Here is a 17,780-nt window from a genome sequence, read left to right on the forward strand (position 1 = left end):
ACATATATCAAATATCAGCTCAACATTACAAGTAAGAAAGTATAAAACTAGAACTTTTTTTAGAGGTTAAGCTAAAACAATACTTATGAAATAATTTCTTGTCTTCTAAACTCAACGAGAATAACTGCAGCATGCAAGGTGAGAAAAGTAAATACAATTTAAAAAGTAAATACAATTTAAAAAGTAATTTATTCGAGTTTTCTAATGGAAAGTCTTAGGTATTATTAAAAATAAAGACATTAAAATAATTACTTCTCTTTTCATGCCCCATGTTTTGCTATGAATTCTAGTATCATAGATGATCTTTAGTGAAACTGAAGTAGCTGAAGTCATTTGCAAATATTGTGTTTGTGTCTGTATGCATTTTTCTAGATCTATCCCTTTCATGAAATTATTAAAGAGGCCTGTGACTTTTAAAAAAAAAAAAAAGAAAGCTTAAGAATCATGAATAAATCTTCCTTAACCCACCACTGAAAAATTTCTGTAGTACCACCTTTTCCAAAGAGAAATGTGATTTTCTGGGAAACTCCTTTGACTCAGCAGACATTTATGACTTGCTTTAAAATATTGTGAATATTATGATTCTGTGTAATTTGATAATTATGTTAAACATTAAATTTTCATAAATGTGGTTTAAATATTATTCACAAATTTATAATTATAGAAATACAATTATTTACAATATATAAATATATATATAAATATATATGCTCTTCTCTTCAAAGTCCTTAAATCTTTCACATTTCTGCCTATGCATCTAGAAATTAACATGAATTTGAAATTTCAAATGCTTGTGTTTATAGGCAAAAAAGATAATCCATGTAATATATTGTTAAGCCTGTATTTTCAAGTGTTCCAGGTGAAATAGTGTAAAAGAGAATAGGAATAATGAAAATTTCTATATTATTAAATATATTGAAGTAAAAAGATTATGAGAATTTTATTTTCTAACAAGGTTAGCTAGTTCATGTGTCAAAGGTGAAACATGGTAACATTTGCACAGGATAACTAAGCTCGTCTAGTTAACTACAAAGTGCTGTCACACTTTATGATAGAAAACTTAACGCCTCTGCTTCCTTGCTGTTACTGATACAATGCGAGTTTGGACAGTCAAGCCCCGACCTTGGTCCAGTGCGTGTCTCAGAAAGAGCAATGATAAATGACTACACAACTGAAAGCTGTCAGGTAGAATTAAACAGATGGAGGAAGCACTTGCAATGTCTCAGTTACTGACAGCACAGATAAAACCCCTTCTCCGAAGCATTTTATTGTCAAAAATCAGTACTAGTGGGCACTCAAATACAATAAACAATATAATAGGAAACGTGAAAATTATAAAGTAATAAAAGATGAAAAAATTTAGCTGACTGAATCTGTAATCATTATAAGCTATGCACAGCCTGAAGAGAAAGGAAGATGGTTTTATATTTGAAAATTCAAGACTGCAATGCTAGTCTCTACACACAGCTTTCTAGGCTTTAGAGGAATACAAATTGTTAAGATGTGTGGACATTTTCCATACATCTGGAAGCAATGGAGTAAAATGGTCGGAACTCAGGACTGGGAAAGTTGGGCAGAGATGACAACCTTAGCGGCATCAGCATCCATCCCCGTGGCCTTGATCAGTCCTGAAATCTGTCCATTACGGAGTTTTCATTTGTAAAGGGAAGAGAAAGTAACTTAGAGTAACTTCCCGCTGTTGCAGTCTATGACTCTGTATTATTTCAATAGGGTATTGATATTTTTTTCACATTTTCAAAAAATGGAAAACTACAATGACTTACTCTCTTGTAGTCAATTAACTGATTTCCACCATTTTTACTTTTTTTTATTTGCCAATTTACCAAAACCATGGAAGTTAAGGGGAGAAATTTACTGGTTATATTTTGTTATTTTCTATCTTTTTTTTTTCCAGTTAAAAGATAATGTAGTCCTTCCTTTCATGTTCATCCTTATCTTTGGAGTCATATGAGTATAATAAGCAACTTTGATAGAATACTTACACACCACCTCCTTTCCCCTGACATATACAGTATGTATAGATAAAGATTAAATGTTTAAAATATTTTGACTATACAGAAATGCCAGAAAAGGGTCATTTTCCTAGAATAAAATGCATTTCAATTTGCAAGGGTAGAAATGTGCAAAACTGTTTCCCTTGCACCCCTGCATGATTCTCTTGAATGTTAAGGATTATGCTACAGTTACATAAACAATAAAATAAAATATAACATCTATCCAGTATGAGAAACATAAAACACAACAAGTAAGTAACACATTTAGTGAATAACCACATTGCCTTTAAGGATTTTTAAAGAAAACAGCCTGTGTTTTAGTATAGATAATTGAAATGGAATATTGACATAGGGGAAATAGGTAATTTGTCTGTATCATCACTCAAATCTCGCTGCAGCCCAAACCCCAAGGCTGTCTCTTGTTTTAGCTGATTTTTACTCCACTACCTGAAACAAAGCTCAGGATTTCCAGAGCCAGATCTCACTTTCAGTGTCAAAGTTGCCAAGTCCCAGAGTAACACTGAAAATATTAATCAGATACTGGACAGATAAGGAAGTCAGATGAAAATCTGTCATTTTACCTTGCCCTTTTGTGTTACACAGAGTTAAACAGCTTTTTATTTTTAAAAGTTTTTAAAGAGTTTTGTTTTGTTCTATTTATTATTTTCCTATATCATGTCTTTGAACAAAACGTCTTTTTTTAAAACAAAACTTTTGCTCATGGTGTTTCTAAACAGAACAGAGGCATTAAAAATTGGCTTTAAAATTCTTCTGTTTAAATCTACATTGTAACATCTCTCTGGTTTTAGGCACATGATTTTTTTCAGTCTCATCCCTCTTGCTTTTATTTTTGTTTTGATTCACTTTTTAGAATTTTTATTGGAGTATTTACAATGTGTTAGTTTCAAGTGTACAGCAAAGTGAATCAGTTATACATATATGTATATCCACTTTTTTTTAAAGATTCTTTTCCTATAATAGGCCATTATAGAGTATTGAGTAGAGTTCCCTGTGCTATACAGTAGTAGGTCTTTGTTAGTTATCTTACGTATAGTAGTTTGTATATGTCAATCCCACTCTCCTAATTTATCCCTCCCTGAAATAATGCCATATGCAGCAACATGGATGGACCTAGAGATGGTCACACTGAGTAGTCAGACAGAGAGAGTCAAAGGTCACGTGATAACGCTTATATGTGGAATCTAAAAAAAGGGTACAAATGAACTTATCTACAAAGCAGAAATAGAGTTACAGATGTAGTAAACAGTTTTTAAATGTATTTCCGTCTTGAAAGAGAGCACCGTCCTCCTTACGAGGCACTGCTTAGAACACACTCAGCATGCAGAGTAGTCCATGGAATTAAGGTTTCTCGGGGAATAACAGACTCACTCCCCAAGGGGTCGTGTTGTTTATCCCCTGTATCTCTAATATGTTTATCCGTCATTTTTCATTATTCCAATTATGCTGATGGCAACAGAATCTATCTTGAAAGGCTCAATGTGGCATAACTACTAAATTCAATGTCTCTTCCCGTCTTTTCTGTAAAAAGTGTTTACAAATATTAAAGCTTGCAAAAAAAATGTACGATATTTAGGGGAAATGTACAGCTTTAGAGGAGAAAAATCAAAGAGTCTGTTCATGGCTAGATATCAGCCTTTTCTCAGCATCCTCTCCTGCACGACCCACAGACCCCAGCGAGGAAGGGGCAACGATGTTCTCCCTCAAGGGGGCATATCTGACAATTTGACCATTGGCTGATTTAAGTGTTAAATACTTTGAAGTTTTAAAAGTCTTTACTACTATTATAAATATTCACATTTGAATCAGCGGAATGGAAAAAAAGGGTCAAAACCGAGAATTTGGAACTGTTTTACATGGGTCGCTTTACTACGTCCCTAAAGTTTAAAGGGAAGCCTAGAATGACAACCATAGTTCTGGGTTTGTGACAAAAAGAGAAATGGATCAATTAGACACTTTTACTAATGGAGCTCTAAATACTTATGAATAAAGATTCATGAATATTCATAGTAAGTGTTCAGGAAAAGCAAAGCCCTAGAAGGTTAAGGAACTTGAAATCTTAATGCACAATAACAACAAATGAATCACCTGGGTCATATGCACCTACTCAGTATGCATCTAAGAAAAATGTGAATAAAGTTGGAATCCTTTTCTACTTAATGACAGTTAAAAAAATGTTGCCTGTAAAGAATATACATACAAATTAGTTTACTCATTTTGGCAAAAGTCAAGTTGCATAATATTTTCCTATAACGTGTTTCATAACCATGGTATACTACTAAGGGTGCAACTACTTAAACAATAAATTATGTAACAGAAAATTATTAAAATGATTTTTACTTTTTAATATGAATTACACCTAATTAAGGTTCATGCTGATAGCTCCATAAAAATTACATTTTGCATGACTTAACATTCAAACTGCTCTTGTCAACATTTCAAAAAGCAGATATAGGTAATATATTTGAGCATTTGTTTAATAGAAGTTTAAAAATTCAGTTGACTAGAGATAACTCTTAAGTGGCCTGGTTGCAATAATTATTATATATTTTATTAGCGAAAACAGGAAAACAAAACGCAACAGATGCTATTTGCTCTTTATTCCTGTTTAAACCGTTTAGTCACTTGAACTCTGCCTTTCATTCTCTGTGTGTGTAAATTACACATTTTTTATGATAAAGGGAATTCATATTTGTAGAAAAGGCAGTATAATGTGTTTTGTTATGATTCCAAATTGCCTCCAAAAGGCAAAAAGTTAATGCACTTAAGAAATACTATCGTAAAGGCATATAAATTAGAAATTTATTATGATAATAACATTTTTTCTCACCTTGAAGTCATTTAATTTCTGGTTCTGTTTTGATCTTCTTATATCATTATTTCGATGCCCCCAAACTACATTCATGGGCTCTTTAAAACTGTCCAAGAAATGTAGCAGAGAGGGAAAAATTGGCTTACTTTTAGAACGAATGATTTCAAATATGCCTATAAAACAGTCTGTGAATCCTAAAAAGATAGGGTCTATTAGTTTCCAACATAAAAGGGGGAGGTAAAGGGTAAATAACCTGCTAGGAACATTTCTATTTCCTCAGTTAACTTTTCAGCCCAAAATCTGTGTTATCTTTGTCCAAATACACTGGCTTCCTGTTCTCAAGGCGCAAGCTTCACCTGAAGAGCACGCCAGGGATTGGAAGATTCAGACGCGCGGCCCCAAATCAGGTCACCGGGGGAGGTAGGGCCCCTAAGAGGGCCTCCCGGTGCTGTGAGTGTAAGATGTGACAGTGACACGAGGCAGGGGACAGAACACGGGCCGTGGGGTCACTGTCCAGCTCTGTCCTATAGCAGCTTTGCTACTGTGGGCGACCTCGTAACCCCCGTGCCCTCTTTCTATAAAAGGAGTCATCACACCTTCCTTAGGGCTGTGCCCAGGTTATTACCGTAATTACGCGGTATTGATGCACAGTGGGTGCTCGGTCAGTGCCGAATGTGGGAGAGGCTGCCTATCAGAGTGGTTCAGAACGAGGTCTGGAGTGAGGCTCGAGCCCGGTTCCCTGTCCTACCACTTCCCAAATGAAGACTGACACAGGGCCAGGTTTCGCGTCTCTCTAAGCTTCAGCTTTCCTCCGTTGGCAAATGAGGATATGAAGAGTTATGTCTCAGGTGGTTGTACAAATATGAGATGAATACCTGACATGCTCAGTCAAGTCACTGACACAGAGGAAGTGCCCTAGAAATTCCATCTACCATTAAAAATGTTCACGGTATTTTGTACCTCGCTGGAAGTGCTTTGCAAAACATGCTGTACAATTACATAGTGGTTCCCTACAGTGAGGGGCACCAACCTTCCCAGTTCGCCCAGAGCTGTCCTGGTTTTAACACTGAAAATCTTGCATCTTGTGAAACCTCGTAAGCCTCAACGAACTGGGAACATCTTACAAGTTCGTCTTCAATTCATCAAAAACCAACTCTCCCTAGGGGTCGGCGGCCTGTGCCGTTAGCTCAGCATGGCTGGGCCAGGCCCCATCACCCAGGGAACACTCAAGATAACTCAATTCTCCAATATGAGCGACCCCAGAAAAGATCAGCTCACAGCAGCAGGGTTTCTATGCAAAACAAAACGTTTTCTTTCCTATGGGGCAGGTGAGTCTAAAATTGGACTCTAAAGAAATCTCTTGAATTTGCTTCTGTCTTTTCCTGGCTTCCCAAGCTTTTCATGCTAAGCTGTGCTCCCTTAAATCCCAAGGGGGAAGGTACAGCATCCTGGGCTGCTCTCTGCCTTCCCGGCGGCATTTGGGGATGTGCCTCTTTGATGGTTTTCAGCCCTGGGGTACATCCCGTTGAAGCTTATCCACACCCTGTGTCCAAGGCAGACTTGGTACAGTGATGACACATCTCAGCCAGGACACAGTGACCTTGTTAAAACGCAACGACCTGATGCGCTGTGTAGCGAAGCTGTAAAGGGGCACGCGTCACACACCCGAGGTTCTACAACCCATGAATTCTGTTTTGTTTTGATTAGCAAATTATAGCTTTTGGCTAGTAATAATATAGAAGGAAGAGCTCTCCAGATGAAGAATTATTACATTTCTCTTCCTTTTGGCTAAATGAATGAGGTCATGGCCCATCTCCAACATAAAATTTAATGCTTTTAGCAAACTAAAATGTGTCTTGCAAATCTAAATAAGTTCTTCTGAATATAAGTACCAATGTATTGGCCATTTTTGTACTACTTAACCTAAATTTGTGTTTCTGATACCTGAGTTAAAAATGCAAGATAGCCAGAAATCTATGTAAAACCTAGGGACCAAAGCATCTCACTGAATAACATTTGATTTTTATTAATAGCTATTTATTGCCTAGTATGTCAGACACTTTGCCAGAATATGTATTATGTGCCAGAATATAAATATATGTTTATAAATTCAAACTGATATAAGTAATTGAATCTTATCTCCCATTTTCAATCTATGACACTGAGAGACGTAAGACATACCTCAATCTACTCGGAGTTAGGGATGTATGTTTGGGATTTGTGCCTATTAAAATAGGATGCACTAAAGTATAGAGGAATGAGGTCCAAAGCAAGAGCCCTGGGCTTGCAGTCTAGGTCACATCACCAGTATGAATGGGTAAGTCTCTTAATGTCTCTCAGTCTGAGTTTTATCTTTCGTAAAATAAGGATGATGGCCCTCTCAGGACTAACTCTGAGGGTTACTATGGGCAACAAATTAATTCAATCACGAATCTATAAATATTGAGTAAATACTTTTATTAAATTATGTAGCATTATATAACTTTTTAATATTGTTAATATTATTTCATTAAGCTGAAAACTCCTATTCAAATATTTAATTATCAAGCCAACAGTAACACCAAATAGGGTGGCCCAAGACAGTCGGAGGAGGTCTGCATCTACGTGGGACTCAAGTCCAAAGAACAAACATCAAATGTGATCCAAGGACCACAAGGCAGGTCAGCAAGGTGCCGACACAGCAGGCTGAACGGTTTCCCTCCTGTGTCCCTCAGGAAGAAAGAACTGATGGGTGTTCTAACCCTCCTGAGGCCAAGAGGAGTAGCATCCCGGCAGCTACTTCCCAGATGCATGACTGCAGCGAGCCAAATACGCCATAAGGTTGCTGCTATCTAGAAGGAAAACCCAAGGATTTTCTATTCCTTTGCCCCACAGAAGGTACGACTTAAACCCTTTATCTATGAGAGCAGGGGAATGCAAATAAACAAAAACATATCACAAATATGCTATTCTTTTCCAAAGAGAATCGTTTTCTAGTTGTCAGTGTGGATAAATACATTTTGAAGCAAAAATACTCTTAATTTTAATCTTCTCCTCTTTGATGTGAACTGCTCACAATACAAAACGGTTAATACCAAATGCCCTTCCAAATCACTGCATGGAAAAAGCTATCTGTTAAATAGTTTGGCTCATTATTTCAATAAATACCGTTAGATAACTCATATACTATGAGAGAAAAGGAACAATATTAAATTGTTAAAAAAGTTACATTAATATTTACCTTTTGTGGATGAGTTATATTTTTCTTGTTCTTCAATGAATTAAATGCACATAATGATGGAAACAAAAGAAAGAAATCAGCAAATTTATAGTTAGACATGGAAATGTGAATCAACACAACGGCATGAATAACAAAAATACATAACATATAATGTGGCGTGGTAAACTGCAATGAGAAACCATGAGGAAATCTCCAATATGGTACTAAAATCAATCAAAGAAAGAATGAATGCAACAATTTAAAGATTTTAAATAAAAACAGAAACATTGGGGAATTAATATTGTATACTTGGCATTTGAAAAGTATATCTTGTGTTATTTTTTTCTTGCCTTTGAAGAATTGCAAAGTATTACAGCACTCGCTTTACTAAGACATCTTAACCTTAATCCATTGTGACTTTTTATTGTAAATGTACTTAAAAGCATATTTAACATTCATAACTAACATTTTCATTTAAAAAATGACAGCATTTCAGATAATTTGAAAAAGCATATAATAAAAAAATAAATTCCATGTTTTTGCTAGATAGTAGGCATTTTCTCTTCACTGTGGAAAATATTCAGGAACATTTTCCACCTGGAAAAAAATATATTTTAAATTAAGTAATCCTTTCTTCCTTCTCAAATTACTGTAATTATATTAAAATACCTCAAAGTGAAATTGTTCTTTGCAGACTGTATTTCTCAGACATTTCTTAAGCCTTTCTCTACCTCCTTGTTGGTGCAACATTTACTGAGAAATAATGGCCTATCTAGATATTTTGAAGGGGAGTGCCATTAGTTCTAGGTAGCAGAATTAATAACAGAACACATAAAACATAACTGGCACATCAAGTGTTAGTTTATAGTTTATGAATGATCTTTAAATACGTCCTCTTAAAAAAGACAACTAGGTTGCACACACACACAAAAATCACTTGGTTGGTTTCAGAAAACCATACATTTTTATGCAACCAATTATGTTGCTTTCAGTCTCACTCTACCTAAGGGCTACATTGTAATACAACATTGGAACATACCCAGAGGAATTTCCTGAAAGTCTTTGCTCTCAATTATCACATACCATTTGAGTTACCTAAATTTTAAGGCTACTTTTTAGCGACTTTATCTCAAAATCTGCATTGTTATCACACCTCTTCTTTTTCCCTAACTATACTTCAACATAATCAGATTCCGTGTAGCAAATAGGCTAGCATTACTAATTTTTAAAAGAAACATTAAAGTACTTTTTCAAAAATTAAGTAAGTGTATCTTTTCAAATTATATGTTAGCTTTTAAAATAATATAACTTGTTTTATCGCACAAGGAGAGAGTAGTAAAATTGAATTACAAGGAAAAAAAACCAAACAAGAAGCATGCAAACAATCTATGGATCCTAAACAAAATAATGTAGATAATTGTAACCAGAAACTGTGTATGAATAGAATTATTTTATAAGTTCATCAGGAAGTTGTATCACTATTCAGGAATCTAAACCATTTGAAATGTTTGCTCCTAACCAACAACTGCTTATCAACTCAGTTATCTTTTTTAAAAAAGAAAATTACCCTTTGTTAAAAATTAAAAAAAAAAAAACCACAAATATACATAAAAGAAAACTGGAAAGAAGTCAAGTGCAGTAGAACTTTCACTGACTGCAAGTAAGCTGCATTCTGCATCAGTCTTCACGGCAGACAGAAGTAAATTTTAACATATAATATGGAAAGAAAAACATGACATGATTCCACAGCCCTAAGAACATCAATGAAATCCATCTCAAATGGATTAGACAACAGCTAAATTCTGTCTAATCCATGAATCAAATTAGAAGTTTACTTTTAAAAACATATTCTAGGACACACAAAGATGTCATGTAAACTGTTCAGCTTGAAATAGATCCATAATAAGATGAAGGAGGACAGTATCATCATTTACCAAACACCCCAAAGCACACAGTATTATCACACAGTAAACCAGATCCATTTTAATTATAGAATAATACATAGTTACAATAATACATGTTCGTTGTCATATTTTAAAGGTTGTATCTATATGACTCTTAAGATGATAAACTTCAGGAACCTCAATTAGCAAGTGTTTAGGAATGTACTTGTGATATTAACTATCAAAATAACTCCACCAATTTCATCCTCAGTCACTCCTTTCTTCCCACCTCAATTCAATCTTTACAAATTGGTGATTTCTCTGAAAGACAACTGTGAATACGAATATCATAAACAGTAATGTTGACTGATATCAACAACAGAACATGAGCTTTTATAAAAACCAAAGTCCAGCACACAATCCATCTGACTTTGTAGAAGCAATTCTTATTTCTACAGAATAATAAAACTATAATCTCACTATATGAGCGTTATATGCAGTACCGTTATATACTTTTGAACCGGAAGTGTTTTAGCAACTGGAGGAAATGCAAAGAATTTTAGAAACAAATGACTTTTTGGATATCAATCTTTGGCACACTATGGCCAGTAACACTGAGTTTGTAGCGGAACGCTAGAACCTGTAGTTCTTTTAGTTGTGCAACAGGAGTTCATGAATGGATAAGTTAAATAAACACCACATTTAAAAAAATAAATTTTAAAACAATTTCATCTAGGCTACTGCTAATTACAGTCTTAATAACATTAATTATGAATTATCTTCTCAAAATGTTCCCAGATAAGAGAAAGTCTGTTAAACACATGAACTGATAATTCCAAAGAATTCATTGTTATTTCAGAAAAGAAAGTCAGAGTTTCACATAGCCTCATATTTTCCTGATTAAGTAAATGATACCCTTATAATGACCCTGAATACTAAAGTATGATATATCAACAGGATATATGATTTTAAAAAAATAATACAAATCCAGAGTTTATTGTAGCAGCATTTTTGTGTCAATATACTGATACTTCTCAAATCTACACTAATTTTTCTATAACCAAGTACTCTGTGTACAAACTCTGCCTGATCAGTTTTTGAAACAATGTATTTATCTTCTTAGACCACTAACACTGCGGTGATACATTCAGTAAAGCTCTTTGCGTGAGTAAAACACATACCCAGCACCCTCAGTACAGAAGGAAATATACAAGTTTTACATCAGAAACAACCAACACTGTTGAGAAAAATATGCAAAATGTTAACCTTTCAGTTGTTTCATAGGGATGAAGAGTTTCAATACATGATTTAAATAGAAGTCCACTGCATTCATATTACAACCCCCAATTAAACAGTATTTCACTAAACTGCTTAACAAATCTCTGGTAATATTTATGTGGTAACATTTACCAATAACAAATCATTTCACTTACTGAGAAATGGGATAGCACCTTGGGTCACATGAAGAGAACAGTGACCCTTTTAACCTGGTATTTAAATCCTCTTAGGCCAGGTAGCTTAGTGAATTTAATTTCCACTAAAACCTGTCCACCCCTCAACATCTCTCTTTCTAGGAAGATAAAACACAATGTGTACATGCTTAAAATAAGGGAAATTTAAGTGATGTTATCTGTTAAAAAACACTCAAATGTGTGTTCTAAGCCAGTTTTTCACCATCAAACGTCTATAAAAAATACAAGGTATTGCAGGTAAATTAAAAAAAAAACACTAGCAAAGCCTTCAATACGATTGCCTCATTTAAAAACATTTTTAAAACAAGGTTAAAAACGTCTTCCTTTAACACATAAAATACCACATGGTACTGAGGTTTTTAAAGTTTTATTTTCTTCCTTTGCACCTTTGGAAAAGGTATCTCTAGGGCTCAGTCTGTTCTTTTAATTGACCATCTAAAATTCATTCATTCACTCACTCAGCAAAAACAGCACATAGGCCATGAACTGTTATAACTTGGTGCCGGGAATAAAACTCTAAGACACTTGACTTCTTAGGATTCATCACACTACGTATCATCAAGATACTATTCTTTCAATAGAAGGAGTATAAAAAGAGGTGGCTCTCAAATCCGAGATTTTGTCAGTGCTCTCTCTATGGATACCTTGTTCTGCACTGCCGCTCCTCCCTGGCACTTGTGGGAGCTGCCTGCCCCGAGGGCTGCCAAAGGCTGTGTCTGCGGGCGGGGACCGCGTCGGGCTGGCCTGCCGGTGCACTCTGTGGGGAGAAGAAGCAGGGCAAACGAAACGATGAAATCCCAAAGGGCCTGACAAGGATCTCTTCCTTCCTACTGTTCCTCTTAAAACAGACGTAAAACCCCTACCTGGGCCTTTGGAAGCAAAATCAAGTCCTTTTTATGATGTGTGTAAAAGGAATATTACCAAAAGGGGCTACAAGAGACAGGGAAATGTCTGCCACGTAGAGTTCTGCAGAATGAATTCCTGAACTGGGCAGAAGGGAACATACTTCTTTTCATTAACTTTCTATGAAGTTGTGACTTTCTGTTAAGTTATCCATTTTTTGGTAGTGCTGGACCTAGTATATCTACTCACAGCCTATGAATCTTAACAACGTGGGTAAATGATTTAGGAAAGGCTATTGCCTATATTGCTACAATTAAATCCATATAAGTGATAAGAATAGTTCTGGCTGCAGACTTTTATGAATTACCATTCCCTTGCACTTTATGTTTAAATAGGAAAAATCTGAAAAGGTATTTATAAAAATAACCTTGGGCACATGCTATGAACTATCCTGGTGAAAAGATCAAAACTACAAATACAAATTTAAGAAGCGTGAAGATACGTCACTATTGTACGGAAGTAAGCTGACCTCCATCTGCTGGCATTCAAACTTTTTTTTTTTAACTGAAGAACTTTAAAACACTCTCAGCTTTTACTGAACAAAGATGAAAGTTTTCAATTTTTTTTTTCTAATTCCTCTTACACTTTTTAAAGCAAGTACACATTTAATTCCAGGTAATTTCTTATACAGAATTTCACATAATTTAAAAAATATATATATATGAATATGCCACAAACAGATGGAAGGACATAACACAGGCAGATTTAATTTTCGATGATGGCTAGTTGGCAGGAAGTATAGAAGAGAATACCACCAGCACAGTGAAGGTAGATGCAGGTAAGGGAGGGTGTGGAGAGGTTAAGTGCCACAAAGAAAGGATTAAGAACTATGGTGTCATAATGAGCGACAGTGTCAAGAGCTCAGGAAGGTACAACACCACACCAAGACCCAGAGGCAGACACGGAACAGCGACCTTGTCAGGAGCGGAGAAGGTGGCGCCGACCCTCCAGGGGCAAGGTGGTGCATAGAACACAGTGTTCTGACACTAGGGTGCTCACTCGAGCGGGAGCGAGCGGGATGTTTTCCCCTAAGGACTAGCTGATCAGTCGCTCTCGGGGCTGCGTATCCCCTTCTAGAAAGACATGGTGGGAGAACCCTAAAACATTAGGGTCAGAAAAGATCTTCAGTCAGCAGGTCACATCCACTTTGATACCAGCACATCTGTCCAAGGAAAACCTGGTTACTCTTACAAGACAGTCATTTTAAAACCCAGGAGCAAACCCATCACACAGTTACTGAAATGGACCTCACATCAAACTGATGCATTATCGCGAACGTGCACGCCTGGTGGTTCTGAGCGGGCCTGTCTGGACTCCTCCAGTGTAACAAGCCTCTCAAGTCCCACAGGGGCAAAGACTTCTGTCTCTTGTTTCTTACTGAGCTGTATCTCTGGTGCCTAGAACACAGCAGCACAGAGAACAAGAGCTCAGTAGAGAGATCTGGATTTGAATGAGTGAACACAGTCAGGACAGTGAACTCAGGGACACTTCAAGCACTTGCCTTCCAGAAGAAGCAATGCACTGGTGAGTTCTGTGTGTACTTTTACAATGTTCATAATTTATCTCTGCAACAGGGAAGTCCATACCAAATAGGTAGCAAAGGGAAGCTGTCTTCTAAGGTTGATTTAAGTAGACCAACAAATTAAAATGATGAGGTAAGATGGGTAATGCTTCATTTTTGAACTGACTAAATGCAGATGGCTGATATATGGATAAAAATATGTCCTCTGATGTATAAAAGTAGCTGAAAAGATATTTGTCCATACATTGACAGCTATCTTAATATAGTGTTCAAAATTATTATGAAGCCAATTTCCGAATTAAGGACCAATAATTAAAAACTGATTTTTATATGTGACTATATATATATATATATATATGCTTTTTTAAAGCAGACACATGTTTTTGCTTTTTTCAACATTTTCAGTACGTATTTTAAATAAAATGCACATTTAAAATACCTAATCTGTATTACTTTTCATAGTGACAGAAGCCAAGAAATAACACTTCATCCTTTTGAAAACAATGCTATAAAATTCGATTAAGTAATTTAAAGTGTGTGAGAGTCAAGAATCCATACTGATCACAGGAAGTACATTAATTATTGAGTGATTTATTCAACTTGTATACAGATTGACAATTTTTCTCAAGTAGAATGATTTTCACAGGTATAATTATTTTGATTCAGGATATCTCCTCTATTTCCAAACAATAAAATGGGAAAATGTCATATTTTAGAGCATAAAAAGGTACAGCTTAGGTCTTTAATGTGCATTTTATTTTATCGAGCTCTGGATTAATGCTTTATCAGCCCCTAAGGCAGATCCCGAAACCTGGACGGTCACTTCGATTTCAAAATGAATAGAAGAAAGGACTGACCACACACATTAAAACTGTTCATTCCATCTGGATTGCCTTCTCACGTGAACTCAACTCTACAGAATTAATTTATGTGGGAAGGACCAAGGTGTGATCAAGTCCTTTCCAACGATAAATAATGAGTTTCTATCTATTACTCTTTAAAAGCCATTATCATGAGAATAAACTTCAGCACTCCTTGTACAAAATACACTTGAAAATACTTGCTTTGAAAGTTGGATAGTACAGTTTTTACCCTAGTCCTGAGAAAATTCATGGATCTTGCAATTTCACTAAAATTTTGCTTCATTTCTTAATGCAATTCATAAGCACTAAAAGGACTTCTTAATTGCAACCTGAAATGTGAATAATTTAGGGGGGCCTTATGTGGCCCCAAACTAAATGGAACAAATATAAAAAGCAATTTGAAAGGCAAATAAGTGGCTTTCTAGATGAATGTTACACAGATCTTCCCAAGCCACGAGCTTGCAGGGCCGAGAACAGTGCATCCTGTTGGGGGTTAATCATTTTGCCCCAGGGCTGTTTCTCCTTTGACACAAGCTAAAAGTCCCTCAATAACAAAACAGTTCCTGCCACCAGCCAAAGGATGACCAATATGAAAGCGTGGACCCAAGGGGGGACAAAGAAACCACTCTGTCTGAGGAAAAACGAGGAAGGTGGCAGCAGGGCTGGATCACAGGAGGGGAAACGGAGGAAAGTGAAAATGCAGAGGCTGGAGAGAGACGAGCAAGGCTTTGAAGAAAGAGAAGGTGGAAACAAGTAGAGTTTGTTTCAGACAAGAGGAAAGGAGGGTTATTCAAGAAATGCTGAGGTTCAGGAGTGAAACGTGAGAGAATCCAGGCTTTTCGATGAAATGGCATGTGCTAAGGATGTAAGGGTGTCGGAGGGAAAGAGATCAAAAACCAGCACGTTAAGGAGTGGAGCGGGGAGTGAGTGAGAGAGAAGGAGAATGACGGTAACAGCTATTCTCACTGGGCATCCACATGGCGCCGTCTACACATGCCAGCCACTAGTGTGTATGTGCGTGTCTAGACGTGTGTGTGTATGCATGCATACCACATACCTACACACGTGTCCTTTTTTGTTTTGCATTCTCACAACAGCTCTAAGAAGTGCTATTGTTCCTATTTTATAGATGGAAAAACTGGGGGTCACAGAGTGACTTGCAAATGGGCAAAGAGCTAACGTGATAAAGGCGGGACCCACGCAGGTCTATGAAGCTCCAACACTGCTCCCTTTTCTGCCTTTGAGACAGGATTGGTTTCTGTATCATGAGATGAAACATGGTAATTTCACATCCCTGGACGTATTGCTAATCTTGTAAAACAAAATATAAATATACGAGCAGGTGTCAAATTGCTTGACAAGATTTAATAGAATCGTTTTTTGAGAGTTTATAGGAACAAAATATACGGAAAATGGTATTTAATTGAATATCTACTCTGCTTTTTATGTCTATACATAATATATTTTTGAAACAAAAATAATGAGGGTTCTAGAGCAAAGTATGAATTCCAACCTATGACTCCAGTTCACCATCTCCAAACCCATTGCTAAATATTTACCACTGAGTTCAACCTACGCCTTCTCTCTTCACCTAAAGTCTTAGGTGTTGTGACTTGAACTTAAGTAAAACACATTTCCCACCAACACCTTAGGTTGTTAGACATTTCTGTTGCTGCAAGCAGACGTGCAGTGAATTGCTTCTATTGCGGCTTAAAAATAGAGTTCTTTTGTTTTTTTAATTACTTGTTAAAGGACAGACATGCATGTGGTATTTAAGGTCACCATGGTTCCTCCCGTCATGGCCATTTCAGGCTTACACGGACTTTTTTCCGGCGTGTCAGCACAACATAAAATGCACAGGCAAGCAATTCTAAATACCAGTTGTTACCCCACATCCCCCAGTTAGGATGCAGAGAGCAAGTTCCACAAGAAGAAAAGACCCCAGAACAGGACGTGCAGTGGTTCCAGCAATCCACAAAGCTCAACTCACACGAGGGTGAAAAGTGACACTTTTATTTACTAAGGAGCTTCTTCAGAGGGTCTGAAGCTCTATTGCAATGGTGAGGCACCAAAGTCAGAAGCAGGTTCTGCCTTTCTTCTATCTCGAACTGGTTACCATATCTTTCAAAATATTTTCTCACAAGGCTGTTTCTCAAAAGGTCAAAATTTTTGAGGCCAAAACAAGGACCTTCAAAAAGTATGATCATCACAGCAAATTCTGCCAGAGGCCAAGGTGTGTCTCTGTGCTGGGGCTCCTCTGGGGAAGCGGCCAACTCCCGAAGGCCAAGAATCAGCATCTGAGCATTCATACTCTGGTCTCAATTCATCTGTAGCTACATGTCAACTCAAGGTATCTTCTAAAGAAGTGAGAGCTAATGTAAACCTAGGCCAATTCTTCTTTCGTAACCAGCTATTCAACAATTCACTCAAACGCCAGGCATGTGATTTACACTCTAATAAAAATCAACAAAGAGCTTTAATTATAATCAAACAAATCCGCATACCTGAAAGGTTTGAGTTTTCTATGTCAAACCTACAGCAAAGTAAGTAACGGTAAGAGGAATACGAGCAACCATTTGGCACTAGGAGTCGGCTGAATCCCTGCCGTTCCTACTGGAGGGAAGATTTGTGCTTACAGACGTGTTCAGTGTTGCACGGCAGATGCTCAGATAAGCACGGGCAGTGGACTCTAGAATCATCTAACATTTCGTAAAACAGTATCTTATTGTCAAAATGCTTGCTCACTGAAACTGTAAAACTGCACACAGTAGTCACTCAACTAGTAATTGTTAAATGAACGAAAGAAGCCTGAATGGAATATAAAGAATATGAAACTTGGAGGAAAAATTTCAATCTTGTCAACATAATTGGAATTGTGTGTGCATGTGACTCGGGGGGCTGTGAATGATGGCTGAAGATTTAAAATCATTTACATGCTGGTAAAGAGACTGCCAATAGCTGGGCTGACAGTAAAGAATATATACACAGTGACGTAATCAGTATTGTTTCATTACTTTCTTCTTATCTATCTGTCCATCAGTCATCTATCTATCTATCTATCTATTTCTCTGTCCATGTATGTATGTATGTGTG

The 17,780-nt window shown here is 36.6% G+C and overlaps 1 protein-coding gene across 48 annotated transcripts in view; it reads right to left on the reverse strand.

Moving 5' to 3' along the window:
• Positions 1-17,780, reverse strand: part of LOC309972198 (regulating synaptic membrane exocytosis protein 1) — a gene marked incomplete at both ends in the record, with an annotated part of 218,748 nt that overhangs the window by 102,195 nt on the left and 98,773 nt on the right. For 37 of the 48 annotated variants that reach the window (XM_082855760.1, XM_082855737.1, XM_082855736.1 and 34 more), the window contains one exon: positions 12,044-12,156. In XM_082855760.1, coding sequence (XP_082711886.1) covers positions 12,044-12,156 — 113 coding nt within the window. Of the gene's footprint in view, positions 1-8,065; positions 8,096-12,043; positions 12,157-13,216; positions 13,400-17,780 lie in introns of all 48 variants that reach the window. The other 11 variants (XM_082855742.1, XM_082855741.1, XM_082855763.1 and 8 more) reach the window with 3 other exon arrangements.

This window comes from Leucopleurus acutus (assembly GCF_964270905.1).
Source record: "Leucopleurus acutus genome assembly, chromosome: 15".
Taxonomy (NCBI): Eukaryota; Metazoa; Chordata; class Mammalia; order Artiodactyla; family Delphinidae; genus Leucopleurus; species Leucopleurus acutus.